Raw genomic sequence first — 20,078 nt, forward strand, 5'->3', positions numbered from 1 at the left:
GGAAGCCGGCAGCTTCGAGGGAAGGCGACTTTCCCTGGGGCAGTCGTCCATGGAGTCTTCTGCCACCAGGACCAGCCACCATATCCAAAAGTCCTTAAGGAGAACACAATTGCAGCTCGAAATAATGGTAACTGAGGCTCGATAGGTGCAGCTTACAATTCAACCGGTCAACTACAAAAATGTCGCGCTGGAAAAGATTCCGGATCAGAGCTAAATCTTATCTCTAGGAGGATGCCAGATTTGCGATCTCTTAGGAAAATTCGGTACCGATTGTAATTTATAGAATCGGAAGGAAAATAACAACAAAAAGTAAACCTTTCATCATGTACCACATTCCCGAGGGCTGGATACATTGACCATTGATGCAGAAATCAATACTATTTTAGAAAAATGCATAAAATATCAAGCTGGACATTTATAAATGATCTTCCCTCTATCGTATTGTTTTTTTTATGATTATGGAACTATCCACTGGTGCTAATAATAAATGTTTACGTCAAAAGGGCGTTTAATTTCCGGAGGCAATGTCGAGCGGCAGTTTTATCCAGATGTCTACACATCGCGCGCTAGTTAAGTTAGTGGTGAGCATTAATGTTAAGTATTTGGTTGGTTCCAGTAAAAATAAAGAATGCTTCTACTCAGTTTGAGTTTAAAATCAGGAGTGATGTTTATTACTCAGCTCGGGTTTATGTATACCCTCGCTGCACGAAAATGTCTTATTCAGCTAAATACAATGTTCGTAATTCTATGTGTAAGTATATGTGTACGTATGTGTGTAGGTTTTTGGTGTCGGCAACCAATGTTGCGACAGAGCTACATCCTGCTTGTGGTTAAAGGGTATACTAGATTCGTCGGAAAGTATGTGACAGGCAGAAGGAAGCGTTTCCGACCCCATAAAGTATATATATTCTTGATCAGGATCACTAGCCGAGTCGATCTAGCCATGTCCGTCTGTCTGTCCGTCCGGATGAACGCTGAGATCTCGGAAACTATGGGAAATATGCTGTTGAGATTTGGCGTGCAGATTCCTGAGCCTCTTACGCGCCGCAAGTTTGTTTCAGTAGACTGCCACGCCCACTCTAACGCCCATAAACCGCCCAAAACTGTAACTCCTAAAGTTTTGATGCTAGATAGAAAATTTTAACTGAAATGTATTGTTATCATCAATACCTATCGATTGACCTAAAAAAAAGTTTGCCACGCCCACTTAAACGCCCACAAACCGCGAAAACCTGTGACGCCCACAATTTGCGTGCTAGATAAAAAATTTTAACTTAAATGTATTGGTGTCGTCAATACCTATCGATTGATCTAAAAAAAATTGCCACGCCCATAACGCTTAAATCTGTCTACCGCCGGTAGGTGGCGCATTTTAATCTCGCTTTGCTGCTTGCATATCTCCATTTCCCTTTGAGTAACGGGTATCTGATAGTCGAGGTACTCGACTATAGCGTTCTTCCTTGTTACTTTTTAATTAGGAGAGGAAATCGAACCAAAAGGTTCGTGACTAGACCTAAGACCGGTAACCGAGTTCGGGCAGACACTGGACTTGGTAAATAGCTCGCAACCTCCACTGGAGGGTCCTATGCCGATGTTCTTAAAAAGGTTAAGGCTGAACCGCAGCTTTAGGGGCTAGGACAAGCAGTATAGGCTGTTAGGCGCACAGCTAAGGGGGAACTCCTACTCCTTTCTAATAAGGTCTCTTACCCTAAAACCGGAGAGCTTCATACCACAATGAAGGCTGTCCTGGGCAACAACGTTTACGTCAGAGCGCTGACTGAGACAATGCTGATCGAGGTAAAAGACATCGATGAGACCACCGATAAAACGGTTTAATCACAGTTCGATGTGGTAAGTTCCGCGGTGGTAAGTCTAAGGGCGGCACACGGAGGCACCCAAACCGCCACAAACCGCCACAATAAAAGGTGTTTTAAGTCTATGGAGTTTAACCATATATCAAGGAATTGCAGGGTCCAGGAAGACTGCTCAAAATGCTGCTACAACTGTAGCGTAAAGGAGCACCAAGCCAGAAGCTGCAAAGCAAAGCCCTGCCTCATGCTATGCAAACGCAAAAAGGAGAAAGATTGCGATCACCCAACATTGAGTGGGAGATGCCCGTACTATGCGAGGGATTAGGGGTAAATAAAGTTCCTTAAGATAACATAAACATAACCGTTGCGAGGTTGCAAATCGTTGCTGGAGCAAAATGTCATCGAGAAAAACGTAGACATTGCACTCATAAGCGAGCAATACAGAAATAACAAGGGAGAAAATAACAAGACAAAGCCATCGATGGGAAAAGAGTGTTGTACGGCACTAAGCAGTACTGCATAGTGGCAACGTTGGATGTTAAAAAAGCATTCAACTCCGCTAGCTGGCACCACACACTAAATGCACTGAACAACCTAAATGTACCAGTGTAGCGAGCTGCTTCGAAGGCCGCCTGCTCCTGTAGGAAACTGATTCTGGGCAATCGACCCACAGGGTCAGTGGGGTAGTCCCCCGATCAGTCCTAGGCCCTTTGTTATGGAATGGCATGTACGATGGGATCCTTAGGATCACGATGCCCGAAGGGGTACGACTCATTGGTTTCGCGGATGACATGGCCATAGTAGTTACGACGAAGAAACTCCCAGATGCGGAAGGAATCTGCAATGAAGCGGGGAAACGAGCAAGCGCATGGCTCGACTCCAAGGGACTCGCCTTGGCAGCGCACAAGACTGAAGCAGTCCTGATAAGTAGCAGGCAGAAAGTGGAGGCAGCTACTATCAAAATTGGAGAAGCCACAATTACATCGCGTCCAAGCCTAAAATACTTGGGCGTCATGATCGACCACCGGCTTTCTTTCAAAGAACATCTAGCGTACGCTAGTGGCAAGGCAAGTAGGACCGCGGCCGCGATATCGCGAATTATGGCGAACACTCGGGGACCAAGGCAACCAGGACGTAGATTACTGGTTAGTGCTGTCACATCGACGCTGATGTACGCTGCTCCCATATGGGCTCGAGCCACAAAAAATGGAAGTTATATGCAAGACGGCGACTCCGTGCAGAGATTGTGTGCACTACGGGTATTCCGCACGGTATCCCATGACGCGGCGCTGGTAATATCGGGAGGCATACCGATTGATCTGCTGGCAGTGGAATCAGCTAACATCCGCGCGGGCAGCACAGGGGTCGCAACTGCAGAATCCGTACGGAAAAGGTGCAGAGAACTCACCATTGCTAAGTGGCAAGAGAGGTGGGTAAATAGTAGCAAAGGACGATGGACGTATAAGCTTATCCCAGAACTGCAGAGATGGCTGGGACGGAAGCATGGACATGTCGACTACTACTTAACGCAACTGTTGACGGGACATGGATGCTTTAAATACTATCTGAATAGGTTTAAGCATGAACGTTATCCGCACTGCCCACTCTGCGAGTCGGATAATGAAGACGCAGAACACGTGTTTTTTGTCTGTCCGAGATTCGAAAATGAACGAAGAGATCTGAGCATAAGGGTTGGGAGGACGCCAGCCGCTTGTAGCCTGGTGGACATTATGCTTGAATCAGAAGTAAATTGGTCTGCGGTTTGCAACATGGCCACAATAGTACTCAAAAAACTGCACATCGCAGAAAGACTGCGAAATTCCAATAGGATAGAATCCTAGAGAGCCCTAAGGGCATTCCCCCCCGGCGAAGTAATACCTAACGGCAGTACCGCCGGGGAAGCGGGGAGGGGGTGGAGTTTTTACTGGGTTAGAGTCCCAGACTTCGGCAAGCTAGTTCAGCTCCGAGTTGGCTTTCGATGCTTTAAACCACCACTAACACAAAAAAAAAAAAAAAACCCGGGTATATTCACGGAGATGTACAACATGTGTCTCACCCAACGAACCTTCCCCATAGGTTGGAAGCGTCAAAGGTTGGTGCTTAACCCAAAACCGGGCAAGCTGAACGACGACGCATCGTCATACAGACCCCTATGTATGCTGAATACAACGGGAAAGATATTCGAGCGCCTAATCTGCACCCACCTCGAGAAAGAACTCGATCAACTTAGAGCGCTTTCGGACCACCAGTTTGGCTTCCGGAGGAAAAGAAGCACCATCGACGCGATCCAAACGGTCACCCAACTGGCTGCTAACGCAATCGAAGGAGAAAGGTGGCTAGGTGGCTCAAAAGAGTACTGCCTCGTCTGCACCCTGGACGTCAAGAATGCCTTCAATTCGGCCAACTGGAACCTTGTCCTGCAGGCACTCCATCGCATGGGAATCTCGAATTACCTGATCGTAGCGGACTACTTCAAGGACAGAGCGCTAACATATTCCTCTGATGTCGGAGTGCACGAGTACCTGGTGACAGGAGGAGTACCTCAAGGCGCAGTTCTGGGCCCGATACTGTGGAACGTCATGTACGACGAGATCCTAAGGCAGGTACTACCCGCAGGATGCACTGTGGTGGGATTTGCGGACGACATAGCGCTGGTAACGGTAGCGAAAACCCTCGACGAGATCACGGATAGGTGCAGCCTCGCGATAGACACCCTCATGTGCTGGCTCGCAGACAACGGGTTAGCAGACCGCATCATACAGCCGCCAGTGCAAAGCTGTTTACAGACGCTGCGCACTGCGCATCACAGGCAGCTTCTGCACGGTATCCGAGGAAGCCGCGCTAGTGGTAGCCGGTACTATACCGATAGACCTGCTGGCGGCAGAACGAAGAACTGGGAGCACAGGAAGCAGGACTCAGCGCAGCAACACGATCGAGGCATGGCAAAGGAGGTGGAACAATGCGACCACAGGGCGGTGGACTCACAGGCTAATTCCCAGTCTAACCCCCTGGCTACAGAGGCGACACGGACAGGTAGACTTCTACCTCACGCAGATGATCTCCGGGCACGGATGTTTCAAGGAATACCTGCATAGGTTTAATCACGAGCAAAACCCCTACTGCGACCACTGCGGTACAGGAAGCATCGAAGATGCGGATCACGCGCTATTCATCTGCCCCCTATTCGTTAGGTACCGAGCCGAAGCTGAAACGACAACCGTTTGTAACCTGACTGCGGACAACGTGATCAGCTGCATGCTGGAAAGCCAAAGCAAGTGGGACGCGATAGCCAACATGGCCGCTGCCATCCTGAAGGAGCTAAGGCGTCGAGAACGGAGTCGACGCATCCAGTCATAAGGACGAGCGGCAACCTGACCGCCATCCGACCCGCGAAGTATAGCTTTGCGGCAGTCCCGCGGGATCGGAACATTTTTACCTCTTCTCTTCTTCTACCACTTATATTCATGTATATACTTAAGCTTCATTTAATAAAAAAAAAAAATAAAAAAATCCTGTGTCCACAAGTCCTTTGAATTCTGAATTCCTGCAAATCACAGATTTCAATTCCAAGCTAGAAGAAAAGGACTCACGCGATGGTTGTGAAACGACTTTATCGTCCTGGACGACATTGGTTGCTCTCTCTGCTTTGACTTGAACATCTGCTTTACACTGCGCTGCTCGGTGTCCTGGCTGATCGCAATTGAAACAATCGCACCGAAAACATTTCCTAACTGATCCAGCTACTGCATCTTGTTTTGTGTCGTGCACGGCCTTGTTAACTGGTTTAGATGATCAACGTGATTTTTGATACGCGTCTTTTTGTAGCTTTAGATCCTTGAGGTTTCTGGCCTGATATAGCATTGCTTTATTTGATCTAGCACCTGGGATACCCTCAACGATATACTCGATCAAACTTTCTTCCTCCGAACAAATGGGCTTTGCAATTTCAATAAGTGCATAAAGGAACTCGTGCAAGGATTCACCCTTATGCTGCTGTCGTTTTTCCAACCTACGATGAACTTCTGCTGAGGATAACTTGATCCCAAACTCCTCCAACAAAGCCTATTTCAGACTTGCCCAGTCTTTGATGTTCCTCTGGCTACGCACAAACATCTTTGCTGCTCCAATAAGTAATTGTTTTGCATACACAAACAACTGTAAAAGGTGCCACTCAACTGTAGCTGCACAATATTCCAACTCTCCTATCCATTGGTTTATATCTGGGGAACTCGACCCAGAAAACTGCGAGACACTGCCCTCTACATCTTTCAACGTGAACCATGATCTACCCTGCCTTTCATTTCCTAGTCCTTGATGCCAACCTGCAGCGTTTGGCAGATTTATAGTGGTTTCTGCGGACGTTACTGATAGACCATCTTCATCTTTATCCTCCGTTTCCGACTCACCGTCGTTGTTTAGACCGTAGTAGGTCAACAACCTCTCTTGCAATTCCGCTTTCAATCCAGTCGTACCCAATTGCAAAAGTAGTAGGGAAAGACGGGTTCTGGGGGGGGGGGGGGGGGGGACAATTAGCATATTAATGGCCCCCGCCCCCTTACTAATTAGCATATTAATGACCCCCGCCTCTCACTAATTAACATATTAATAGCCCCCGCCTCTTCATTAATGTATGCGGGTTCTGGGACAATTAGCATAATCCATAAATTATCTGATTTTAAGGGGTTTAGATGTCATAAAAATGTCACGATCATATCCATAAAGAGTATACCAAATTGCCCCCCAACCCCACACCACCATGTGACAATACTGATCACGTGACCTTTTTGCCTCATTATCAGCAATTAATATTCAGCAGGTGTTGCTGTACACGGGAGAAACGTCGCACACTTTCCCCACATCCCCTTGTGACAATATTGATCATGTATCCTTTTCCTCATTATCAGCAATTAATATTCAGCAGGTGTTGCTGTGCACGTGAGAAAGGTCGCAAACCAAAACATCTAAAGCTGGTTGGTTGCCTTAGAGGGACATGTCCGATCAAGTTGGGGAATAACGCTTCCTATGATTGTAAAACTAATTTAGAAATCAAAAGAACCGCAATAAAATAAATCCCACAAGTTAACGATTCTCAGATGTCGAATATTTTCAAACAGACATTTTTTTTCGCCCCAGAATGTTTAACTGGTAAATTTTTTCAAGATCTCTCCTTTCTACAAACGGGTCATAAACATATCATAAAAGGGATTCAAGCAAGAGCTACCCGAACATGCGCACCTGTCTATTACCTGACCGGAATAAAAGGGACACATGCACAAGTCTGAAGGCGCACGCCCATTGACAAAATCATGAGCCTCACGCCAACGACCTCACGGCTGAGTGCTAGCTCAAATAAGTTCCCATAATAAGGGTTGAAATCACGACCGCGCAACAACTCGCAAGTAGCTGACATATCTCAGTCAAGGAAATATTTTCCATTCTCCGTACATGTAATTTTAACTCGAAATAAAATGTCAGAAGCTTATTTTGTACCATAATAATAACTTTATTCATTTGTTTTCGTATTGCGAACATTTTTTTTATATATAAAAATTAATTTTCTGCTTTGATTCCGGCGATTTGCATAGAAGAAGCAGGCGCACGTTTCCGACGTAATTTCTGGATTACAAAATGTAAAGTGTTAACCATAATTCGTAGTTTTGAGGTCATGTCCACCTCGATTCATGAACATAGTTTTTGTGTTTAGAAGGTATTGAAAATGTTGACCAATTATCTCTCCTTTAAATTGTTCAATAAATTGGTCCATTTCCTCATGAAACTTAATTTGGTTAATTTTGTTTTCTTGCACATCCTTACACATCTAGTCTCAACTTTAAAATAATGTATAAAAATTATTTTATTGTTTTGAAGCTACTTTTAAAAAATGTCAAAATAATGTATGCATTGTTTAGAGCACAAACCCCACCCTTAAGGTGTGTTTCACAATAGGGAAACCGGTTTCCTTTAAACCTGTTTAATGACGGACAGCCCATTTCCTCGATATTAATGAGCTGACGACTCCCAAAAAACTTCTGTAGAAATCGTTTCTTTTCCACACCTTTACAAATAATTTTTTTTCCGCTTGTAATTGTCCTTAGATACTTTCGAGTATGTGGAAAACTGTTCTCTCCATCGTTCCAAAAAATTTTGTGATGTGTATTGGTTAACCAAATTGCAGTCTTTCGAGATTTTGTATTTAGCAAAGTAAAATCATATGGTGGTTCTATTTAAATACTATTATTCAAGTTTGGATCTTTTTCGAATACAATTCCAATTTCCTTTAGAATAAATTATTATTATTATCAAAGAAACCTTGAACATCAATCGAAACAGTATCTTTCAACATTTTTCTAATGTTAAACAACTCGTTGTACTAGTCCGTTTAGTGGGTTATATTCAACTAAACGGTCTTGTATAAGGAGACAGTAAGCTTGGGTATTTTCATGACTTGGTGTCTTTAGTTCTATTGAAATTCTCACATCGATAGGACCAATTTTTACTGATTCATTTTGGTATGAAAGATCAACTACAATAATAGGGGTCTTCAATTTAAATTCATTTGGGGTCAAAAATGGTTGTGATTCACGATTATAGTAACTAGATTGAAATCTTGTATACATTTCATATAGGTGAGCAGTAGTAGGGAAACGCGGGTTCTGGGACAATTAGCATATTAATGGCCCCCGGCCCCCCTCCCCCCCTCATTAACGTATGCGGGTTCTGGGACAATTAGCATAATCCAATAAATTAACTGATTTTAATGGGCTTTGAAATCATAAAAATGTCGCGATCATGTCTATAAAGAGTATACTTAATTGCCCCCATCGCCCCCACATCCCCATGTGACAATATTGATCATGTATCCTTCCCCTCATTATGTGCAATTAATAGTCAGGTGAGAAAGGTGCACGTGAGAAAGGTCGCACAACCATAGTATCCAAAGGTTGTTATCTTAGAGGAACATATCCGATCATGTTGGGGAAAGGTGTGATCACGTACCCTTTTGCCTCATTATCACAGGTGTTGCTGTGCACGTGTGAAAGGTCGCACACCCAAAGTATTCAAAGATGGTTATCTTAGAGGAACATGTCCGATCATGTTGGGGAATAATGTTTCCTATGACTGTAAAACTAATTTAGAAATCAAAAGAACCCCAATAAAATAAATCTCACAAGTTAATGATTCTCAGATGTGGAATATTTTCAAATACACATTTTTGTTTCCGCCCCAGAACGTTTAACTGGTAAATTGTCTAAGATTCTCTCCTTTCCACAAATGGGTCATAAACATGTCATAAAAGGGATTCAAGCAAGAGCTACCCGAACATGCGCACCTGTCAATTACCTGACCGCAATAAAAGGGACACATGCACAACCCAGAAGGCGCACGCTCATTGACAAGATCATGGGCCTCACGCCAACGACCTCATACGACCTCAAACGACGTTCCCATAATAGGGGTTGAAATCACGACCGCGCAACAACTCGCAAGTAGCCGACATATCTCAGTCAAGGAAATATTTTCGATTCTCCGTACCTGTAATTTTAACTCGAAATAAAAAGTCAGAAGTTTATTTTGTAGCATAATAATACATTTATTTATTTATTTTGGTATTGCGAACATTTTTTGTTATACATAGAAATTAATTTTCTGCTTTGATTCCGGCGATTTGCATAGAAGAAGCAGGCGCACGTTTCCGACGTCATTTCTGGATTACAAAATGTAAAGTGTTCACCATAATTCGTAGTTTTGAGATCATGTCCACCTCGATTCATGAACATAGATTTTGTGTTTAGAAGATATTGAAAATGCTGACCAGTTATCTCTCCTTTAAATTGTTCAATAAATTGGTCAATTTCCTCATGAAATTTCATTTTGTTAATTCTATTTTCTTGTAGGTCTTTACACATCTAGTCTCAACTTTAAAATGATGTATAACAATTATTTTATTGTTTTGGAGCTACTTTTAAAAAATGTCAAAATAATGTATGCATTGTTTAGAGCACAAACCCCGCCCTTAAGGTGTGTTTCACAATAGGGAAACCGGTTTCCTTTAAACCTGTTTAATGACGGACAGCCCATTTCCTCGATATTAATGAGCTGACGACTCCCAAAAAACTTCTGTAGAAATCGTTTCTTTTCCACACCTTTACAAATAATTTGTTTTCCGCTTGTAATTGTCCTTAGATACTTTCGAGTTTGTGGAAAACTGTTCTCTCCATCGTTCCAAAAAATTTTGTGATGTGTATTGGTTAACCAAATTGCAGTCTTTCGAGATTTTGTATTTAGCAAAATAAAATCATATGGTGGTTCTTTTAAAATACTATTATTCAAGTTTGGATCTTTTTCGAATACAATTCCAATTTCCTTTAAAATAAAATTATTATTATTATCAAAGAAACCTTGAACATCAATCGATGCAGTATCATTCAACATTTTTCTAATGTTAAACAACTCGTTGTACTAGTCCGTTTAATGGGTTATATTCAACTAAACGGTCATGTATGAGGAGACAGTAAGCTTGGGTATTTTCATGACTTGGTGTCTTCAGTTCTATTGAAATTCTCACATCAATAGGACCAGTTTTCACTGATTCGTTTTGATATGAAAGATCAACCACAATAATAGGGGCCTTCAATTTAAACTCATTTGGGGTCAAAAATGGTTGTGATTTACGATTAACTAGATTGAAATCTTGTATACATTTCATATAGGTGAGCATACTAATTCTTACTAAAATCAACATTCAGATTATCACATGGATATGACTCAGAATTCAAGTGAACTTTCAAGTTTGATAAGTTATTTGTGATAAGTTCTCCATTTAGTGTAAATCCAATTATGGCAAATCTTGGTTTTTTGCGGTTAGCCGACAATTTCACATTCCAGCTGTGTTGACTTCCATACCCCAATTTTGCGTTAACATATGAATCCCAACTCCGGAATGCGATTGGTAGGTTTACACCACTTTTAATAATATCGTACATCTTAATTTTTTGCAAAATCGCTCAGAGTTACATGGGGAATTTTCCAGATTTTATTCGTAATTTCCAACTTAAAAGTTTGTTCATTTCTGGTTTGCCCAAACACATCACCAAGATTCTTAGTTAGCATCAACACTAGTTCATGCTTACAATTTAACAAAACTTTTTTATAATCCTCAGTCAATCCCAACAAATTTTTTAATGGTACAGAAAAATTTTAATTGGGGATCCCGTAGAAATTTCGTCTCCACTGCTCCATCCAGAATTTAATAGGTATTGACTTTAAAGATTATCCAGAGATATACAATTTTTAGGGTAGTAGCCATACCGACATAGACTTGACACGTTGGACTCGTTGTATTTAGTTGTTACCTAGCAGTATTTTGATGGTTACTTTCTTTTTAGTCTTGCTTTTGGATGGTTACTTTTTGTATAGTACCTGTACAGTACTTGATTTTGGATGGTTACTATCTGTATAGTACCTGTAAAGTACTTGGTTTTAGATGATAACTAAATGTTAACAAGTATTATGAGTCGCTATAGTCTCTTATTAAGATCTATCAAAGTACACAAGTTAATGTTTCTAAGATGTGTTAGCCAAACACACTTGCAGTGAACTATCATTACCTGACCGTCATCAAAGTCACATGCCCAAGACCCAAGGACATTGAATAAAATACTTCCCCTTCATTTGTACCTGGAGTTTTAATTACAGTTAGATACAAAATATGTAGGATTATTCAATATTTCTTTATATATTTTATTATTGTAAACATATTTCATTAAATTCATAATTAATTATATTTTATGTATATTTGTATATAATTAATTTTCTTACTTCAGCCCTCTGTAAGAAACATGTCGCTTATTAATCTTCGTTCCAAGCGTAGATTTTTGCTTGGTTCCCATAGATAGATGTAAAATAGTTCTCACAATGTAATCTTTCTCAGATGCTGAATTATTTTTAAAGCATTCATTTGTTCCATCCCATAATAATATTGTAACATATTTCGAAGGCATCATTAGCTAGCATAGGAGCGCCTATCAATTTAATTTTTGATTAAAGTTTATGATAGAGGTGTTGGGACCTGGTAATATCGGTTTTTGTTGTCAACTATTTTTCTAGTTCTAGTTTTCTAATTCTATTCTATTTGTATACTATTTGTATGAGTAAGGCATCATTGTCTAAGATTCTGAATAAGTTTAATAAACTCTTTAATTACAATACTGATTAGCTGGTTACTATATATTTAGTAGATGTATACAAGTTGTTTAGTATCTGGTTTGATATGTTTAATAGATGTATACAAGTTGTTTACTAGATGTATACAAGTTGTTTACTAGCTGTTTAGTATCTGGCTACTATATATTTAGTAGATGTACACAAGTTGTTTAGTATCTGGTTACTATATATTTAGTAGATGTATACAAGTTGTTTAGTATCTGGTTTCTATATGTTTAATAGATGTATACAAGTTGTTTACTAGATGTATACAAGTTGTTTACTAAATGTATACAAGTTGTTTACTAGCTATTTAGTATCTGGTTACTATACATTTAGTAGATGTATACAAGTTGTTTAGTTCTCGTTACAATATATTTAGTAGATGTATGCAAGTTGTTTAGTATCTATGTTTAGTAGATGTATATAAGTTGTTTACTAGATGTATACAAGTTGTTTACTAGCTGTTTAGTATCTGGTTTCTATATGATTAGTAGATGTATACAAGTTGTTTAATAGATGTATACAAGTTGCTTACTAGCTGTTTAGTAACTGGTTTATATATCTTTAATATCTGTTTACTTGATGTTTACTATTTATTTGCTGGTTACTAGTTATTATTAACGTCTACGAGCTTTTATAGTCTTTTGTTAAAAATGATCAAAAATTCTTGATCACTAGACGACTTTCGATGTGAAGTAAAAACTTACACTCTGATTTTCAGTGTGTTTGCTATGTACGTAAGAAAGAATGCAAAGCCAAAATAGCTCAAGATTGATATATAAATCTTAGAGGAACATGTCCGAATATGTTGGGGGAAGATGTATCCTGTGATTGTAAAACTAATTAAGAAATAAATTGTTCACAAGTCGTCTAAAAGCTGTGTAGAAGCTGCTTTGATAAACAATTTTGATTCATAATTACAGATATTAAGAATATATAATAATATCATCCACTTTAACTATTGTAGTATATTGTTAAAATAAAACATTTCCATTTTTCATGTTCTTTCATCTTTTGTAGGTATAATAAATGTAATCTTAACTACGATAGCTAGCCTTACATCCCATAACTATAGTTATTAGCTACAATAAAATGTCTAGAAAGAACAAAATATATGAATGTCCAAAAACCATTTAAAACTAACTATAATTGGGAAAGTAATTGAAATCGCTCCGGCGTAATACAGTAAAAAACAAAAAACACTGTGGTTATCCCATTTTCTATCACCATAACAAATGTGTATACCCACACCTAAATGACCAATTATATCTTTTGTCCAAAAATGTCTGTGACTTTCACTTATAAATTTGTCACCGATAATTTAAATCCCATTAAGCAAACCACCCATTGCTAACCGTACCATAACCACAGAGTCAAGTTGGTTACCTACAATAAACATAGGTGGTGGTGTAAAGGATTGCTAAAATGCCTCGACGCAGGCGCAAATGTCATAAAAAATGATCATAAAAATATAATTAGGAAAGTATTTTTTATTTGCGAACCATTTATAACTGTTACCAACAACACAAATAGTTATGTTACAAAGGATTTGCTTCAATGCCTCGACGCAGGCGCAAAAAATTCATGGAATATTATCCCTTCATAAAAGAGGTCATATAATATATAATTAGGAAAGTATTTTTTATTTGCGAACAATTTATAAATGTTACCAACAACACAAATAGTTGTTACAAAGGATTGCTAAAATACCTTGATGCAGGCGCAAAGGTCAAGGTATTGGAAAAAAATTCATGGAATATTATCCCTTCATAAAAGAGGTCATAAAATATATAATTAGGAAAGTATTTTTTATTTGCGAACAATTTATGAATGTTACCAACAACACAAATAGTTGTTACAAAGGATTGCTAAAATACCTTGATGCAGGCGCAAAGGTCAAGGTAATGGAAAAATTCATGGAATATTATCCCTTGACCAAAAACGAAAGTTTCTTCTATTTGGATAATAAAAAAATATATATTAATTCAATACTTTGATTTTTCCATCAAAATGCTTGATAAATCTAATGGTTTGATATTCTCTAACTAATTGAGTAATATGTTTTCATGTGCCTATTTAATTTACCAAAAACAGTATTAGTCTTCTCTCATAAAATCCCTCTAATTCCCCACCGGTGAAATATATGTTCCTCATATTTAATAATGATGGTTTGTCATAGATGGGTACTTGTAATTCATATTTAAGATACTTACATCCTTCTCTAACTAATATCCTTTAATCCATCATGTAAGCAGGTTTAGAATTGTATTGCGTGCTTCAACCCCTAGCCACACCCACCACTGTAACAGATTTCACTTTTCCAATGGCTGCCCCAGCTACCTAAACTGTACATTTCTTTTGATTTTCTCTTTTCCTTTCTAAGCAATGTACACAATTTTTAAACTGGTTCTGACCTCCCTCTTTAATGGCATCCTCTACTTTATTTTCGTTATATTTCTGATCTTTTCCTAACAGTAGGTTGTTAAACTTTTATAATTTTATGGGATTATTGAGCACCCGAAATCCCAGATAATAACTCATAACATGTAACTAGCAGAATATAGTCAAAGATATCAGACTCTAAAAAGACAAGATTTACCTGCTATTCAATTTACCATCTACAATCCCTGGAGAAGAGTTTAGTATTTGCAGTTTAATTTTCTAATCTATTGATTTCACAGATTCCCGCTGGTAAATACCAATTTTTAACAAATGGCTGCCAACTCCATACCATTCAGACACTGGTTTACAACCTCATAGAACTGACTCTCAAGGTATCTGTAATGCACAATATATTTCCGTCTCTCTTCTTCTAATCAATATTAAAAAATTTCAAAAACTGGTTTTGGGGTTCATTTTATTCTTAGAATTAAATTATTAAAAATTATTAAGCCAACAGAGATAATAATGTTTTTGTGATAATATCCCATGAATAATACCTAATTCTTCTTTGTATATTTTCAAAATTATTTATTTCAGAAAATTATTCATTAATCGCATTCAAATAATATTCATAATATGTCTTACAATTTTTTAGATTTATCAATAGAGTTTCCCAATTATTAATATTACATGATATTGCATCATATCTATTTTTAAGATTAAATATTAAGATAGGGTCGTCCTCGCGAGACATAGCGCTGACCAACTCACATTGGTCTGCCTCACCATTAAGTTTAAGACATTCTAAGTCTGATATTGAATCCCTTATACGAAAAATCATCTCCTTAACTTCCAGTAGCAGTCGTGACAGCGGATTATTTTCGATTTCCGCATCGTGAAGATCAATTTGGTGTTGTAATTTGGTTGTCTCCATCATAAGCTCGGTGATTCGATTTTCCACGTTTTCAATATCAGAGAGATGGGAATCGATATTGTTTTCGCTCTGCAAATCCACCAAGCGCCATTTCAGGATTTCCAACTCTTCTATAGTATCGTAATAGATACTACCGAATTCCCGTCGCAACTCCTTGGAAACCTTTAAAATTTCCTTAAAGATTTTTATTTCAATCAACAAATCTTTATTTATTTTAAAGTCAGAGTGGTTGATTTGGCTGTTGATTTCAGTCATCTTTTGTCTTTCGATTTAAATTTTGTACTGTTTTAGGTTTTGTAAACTCATCAACCAGGAAAAGTCAGAACGTAGAACCACATTTCTCCTTAACACATACATTTTTTGAAAACTTAAAAGGAAACCGTTTTCTCTTTCTATAAGCGCGTGAGAAAAAATTTTCAAATATGATTAAATAAAAACGTATTTGACTAAATAAACGATCTCATTTGTTTTTATGTATATTCTGTTAGGAACCACAACCACCACCACCATTTCGACCACAAGACCGTAGACAGGTTACACTAATAGATTTCATCTAAAACCCTAATTGAAACAAAAAAAAAAAAAACGCCCACGCATAACAAAACAACGTTTTTGTGTATATTCTGTTAGGAACCACCACCACCACCAACACCCCTCTTACACTCCTACGCTCACTTTCCCATCTAATGCTCGCTAAAGAGGGGGAGGTTATCGAACTCACGCTTGTTTCACACCACAAAAGTATGCGGTCTAATATCCCTCAAACCAACACCTTTTGACCACAAGACCGTAGACAGATGTCACCTACAACCCTAATTGAATCAACAAAACGCCCACGCATAACAAAACAACTTCCCTTCCTCCTCCTCCTCCGCTTAAATATAATTTTACAAATTCATACGCATGACAAAACACCCCTTGTAAAACGAAGTTTTCTAAAACTGAACTACTATCCACATTTTTCCTAAACACATACATTTTTGAAAACTTAGAAGGTAACCGTTTTCTCTTTCTATAAGCGCGTGAGAAAAATTTTCAAATTTGATTAAAGAAAAACGTATTTGACTAAATAAACGATCTCATTTGTTTTTGTTTTGTTAGGAACCACCACCACAATCACCATTTTTACCACAAGACCGTAGACAGGTTACACTAACAGATGTCAACTACAACCCTAATTGAATCTAACCTATTAAAACTATCCCTAATTTAATCAACAAAACGCCTACGCATAACAAAACAACGTTTTTGTTAGGAACCACAACCAACAACACCCCTCTTACACTCCTACGCTCACTTTCCCATCTAATGCTCGCTAAAGAGGAGAAGGTTACCGAGCTCACGCTTGTTTCACACCACAAAAGTATGCGGTCTAATATCCCTCAAACCAACACCACAAATGTATGCGGTCTAATATCCCTCAAACCAACACCTTTTGACTACAAGACCGTAGACAGGTGTCACTACAACCCTAATTGAATCAACAAAACGCCCACGCATAACGGGTTCTAACGCAAGTTAGAAGCAACATAGTGACCTGTGTGCAACCATTGCACTCCACAAAATCCTACGCATGACAAGACACCTCCTATCACACACGCAAGCCAGGTGTCACCTACAACCCTAATTGACTCAACAAAACGCCCACGCATAACGCCTTCTAACCCAAGTTAGAAGCAACATAGTGACCTGTGTGCAACCATTGCACTCCACAAAATCCTACGCATGACAAGACACCTCCTATCACACACGCAAGCCAGGTGTCACCTACAACCCTAATTGACTCAACAAAACGCCCACGCATAACGCGTTCTAACCCAAGTTAGAAGCAACATAGTGACCTGTGTGCAACCATTGCACTCCACAAAATCCCACGCATGACAAAACACCCCTATCACACACGCACCTTTAGCGTGAGAAAAAGACAAGACAAAACAAGACATATCAAAACACCACTCTCTCACACTCCTACACACCACTTTCTAACCTCATTAAGTGACCTGTGTGCAACCATGCTCATCTAACTAGGGTCAGCAACACCCCCTTTTTGACTTAATAATGCTAATTAGGTCATTAGAACACCTGTGTGCAACCATGCGTGACTAATTAGGGTCAGCAACACCCCCCTTTTTGACTTTATTATGCTAATTAGGTCATTAGAACACCTGTGTGCAACCATGCGTGACTAATTAGGGTCACCCCCACCTCCTTTTTTGACATGATTTATTACCTAGTGAGCCAGCTCCCGTATTAATATACTACTCACAGCAATTTCCTTCCTGTTCATGGATTGTGCTAGCAATCGGGTTTTTGGGGGTCGACCAGTACATGTAAAACAAGCTCGTAGTGTTTTCCATTAGTGATTTGCAGAATTTTTGTATGAAGTCAGGGCCTATAAAATTATACAAAATTTGAATTAGTTTTTAAAATACTAAGAAATTAATTATTTGTTGTTTTTTACATACCTTCATATGTCCACAATTCGTTAAGATCCGGATTATATTTATGTGCTATATAAAATGATACGGCACATGCAGTATGCTTCTGCACTTTTGTTGTTGACGATGTTGAAGACGAATTTAGGCATGTTCTATAGTTTTCAGGAACAGCCTCAATATCGGCATATATCACCACCGGAGGAGATAATTTTTTGTGAAAGCCCTTGAATGAAGTTGTAGTATTTGGTTCAGGGTAAAACGAGGCCACTTTTCCTTATTCAAGTTTGTTGTGGGTAGTATTATTAACTGTGAAAAACCGTAGACAGTTATCACAAAAATATCCTCCTGTTTTGGCCTTGGAATGCTGTGAGAAGCATAATCTTTTTACACTTGTAATGTAAGAGTAATGCATACTTTCTTGGTTTACGTTATTTATTCCCAATATATTGATGTGGTTAGTTTGAATACATTTGGTTCTAAATTTGGACCGATAATTTTGTCACCATCAGCATCGATCTCATAAACATTTATACTAAAGTCTTTATTATTTTTCTCGAAATGGATAATCCCTTTATTCGTTATTGGAAACTCGATTCCTGAAAAATTCAATCTTATTCCGTCATATACAATTATTTCATTATTAATATTAATGTGGTAAGTTGTGGGCTTTGTCATTTTCTCTCGTGAATACTTTTTTTGCTTTGCTGTTGTAAAAGTAGCACTCTCATGAGTTTTGTTAGCTATGAATGCCAGTATGCACCATTTGAAGCAAAATACGTCAGTATTCTGTACGTTTATAAGTGCATTTCGAGCTCTTATATTCTTCGGGGCCTGAATGTATCCGCTAGCAGGAATGTTTTCTAGCTTTATTATAGTAATTTCAAAATAATTGAAATTTTTTATTGCCCAACCAGAGTCTTTTTCTTGAAACTCACTGCTCGATGCTAATAAGCTATCTACTGCCATATTTAGTTCATCGATAATGTTTTCATTTTGGTATACAGATTTATATGATGTCCCAAAGCGTTTTGTTGTTTCAACAGTAACTCCTTCGTCTGTTTGTTTAATATAGGTACCATAAACTCTTAGGTTGAATTTATTGGCTCTATATTCTATCATGCAATGCTTTATAATCTCAATTATATTTTTTTGGCAATGCTGATAAAAATCTTTTAAATCAATAGTGTTTTGGACTGTACTATTGATTCGATATGATTTGTCAGGAAAAACAGTTTGAGAGTTAAGAAGAAATATGTTTTCATTATTTTTTACTTCTCTGGCTGATGCATTTTTATGCTTATCGGTCAATATGTGTTGACGTTCCCTTGATGTAAGATATTTATCACCACAAGTAGGACATAAAAGTTCTAATTTTAAATCATTTTTATTTTCGCTAATCTTGCCTTTTTTTCCTTGGTTGAGTACTTCCTTACCCTCATCCATTCTCATCCGTTTGAGTGCATTTGATGATGTTGTGGGATGATCGTCCAGATGATTTTGCCTTCTGTTTTGTGGTTGCCGTTTTTCAACATTCATTAAAACATTGAATGCATTTATAGGTCCATTACAATTTTGATGGTGCTCGTCAAATTCATAACTATGAACTAAGGTAGAGCATAAGTCACACCTTATTTTTGATTTACACATTAAAACCTCGAAGGCATTCCGAGGCTTTGAGCACTGAGCATAATGAGCTTCAAACTCACTCATCTCCACATTTTTGGTGCACAAATCACAAGCAACGAATGACTCCATTTTTAGGGTTTTAGTTATCATATTTTTATTGAAAAATAAATATATTGTTATATGTTGTAATGTTGTTAACAATTTTCACCCCTTCGTTAAAAAGGTAAAAAGCACGATAATGTTGTTAACAATTTTCACCCACTCGTTTAAAAGGTAAAAAGCACGATTAGAATTGTTAGGCGCGATTACAAGGACCGATGTGGATCTAGTTATTTTATTAGAATACAGTACTGAGGCATTTGAAGAACTGATTCTGAGCAATTTGAGTGGTGTCATTTTTATAGTCCAGAATGTTCACTTAACAGGTTTACATCTACAGGGAGTGCATACAGGCATGTTGTACTCCTAGAACCAATCCGATTGGTTCTCGAACATAAGGAGCAGCCCAATACCCCAGTAGAATGGTTATTAGAAGGAAAACGAACACAAGGATTGATAACAAGTTACCGGGGGTGAACGTGGAGTAGGAGCGGTCTGGATGTAGGTAAATATCGAAGGTGTGCAACTTCGACATAGGTTAAGGAAAGGCAATCTCTGTGTAAGCAAGACATGAATAAATGG

General features: G+C 38.6%; 1 protein-coding gene across 1 annotated transcript; it reads left to right on the top strand.

The window, feature by feature from the left end:
- Positions 1–1,734: 1,734 nt before the first annotated feature.
- Positions 1,735–5,168, top strand: LOC139353939 (uncharacterized). Its single transcript, XM_070998142.1, has 4 exons — positions 1,735–1,797; positions 3,141–3,240; positions 3,888–4,762; positions 4,830–5,168. The coding sequence occupies exons 1-4, from the start codon at positions 1,735–1,737 to the stop codon at positions 5,166–5,168; spliced, it is 1,377 nt and encodes a 458-aa protein (XP_070854243.1).
- Positions 5,169–20,078: the final 14,910 nt, after the last annotated feature.

The sequence above is a fragment of the Drosophila suzukii genome (assembly GCF_043229965.1).
Source record: "Drosophila suzukii chromosome Y unlocalized genomic scaffold, CBGP_Dsuzu_IsoJpt1.0 scf_Y1, whole genome shotgun sequence".
Lineage (NCBI taxonomy): Eukaryota > Metazoa > Arthropoda > Insecta > Diptera > Drosophilidae > Drosophila > Drosophila suzukii.

Excerpts from the sequence above, each read along its gene's own strand:
- LOC139353939 (XM_070998142.1), top strand. The coding sequence starts at position 1,735 with ATGAAGGCTGTCCTGGGCAACAACGTTTACGTCAGAGCGCTGACTGAG. Across the intron at positions 1,798-3,140 it reads CTGAGACAATGCTGATCGAG|TGGAATCAGCTAACATCCGC; the intron begins GTAAAAGACATC and ends ATCTGCTGGCAG. Across the intron at positions 4,763-4,829 it reads ATCGAGGCATGGCAAAGGAG|AGGCGACACGGACAGGTAGA; the intron begins GTGGAACAATGC and ends CCCTGGCTACAG.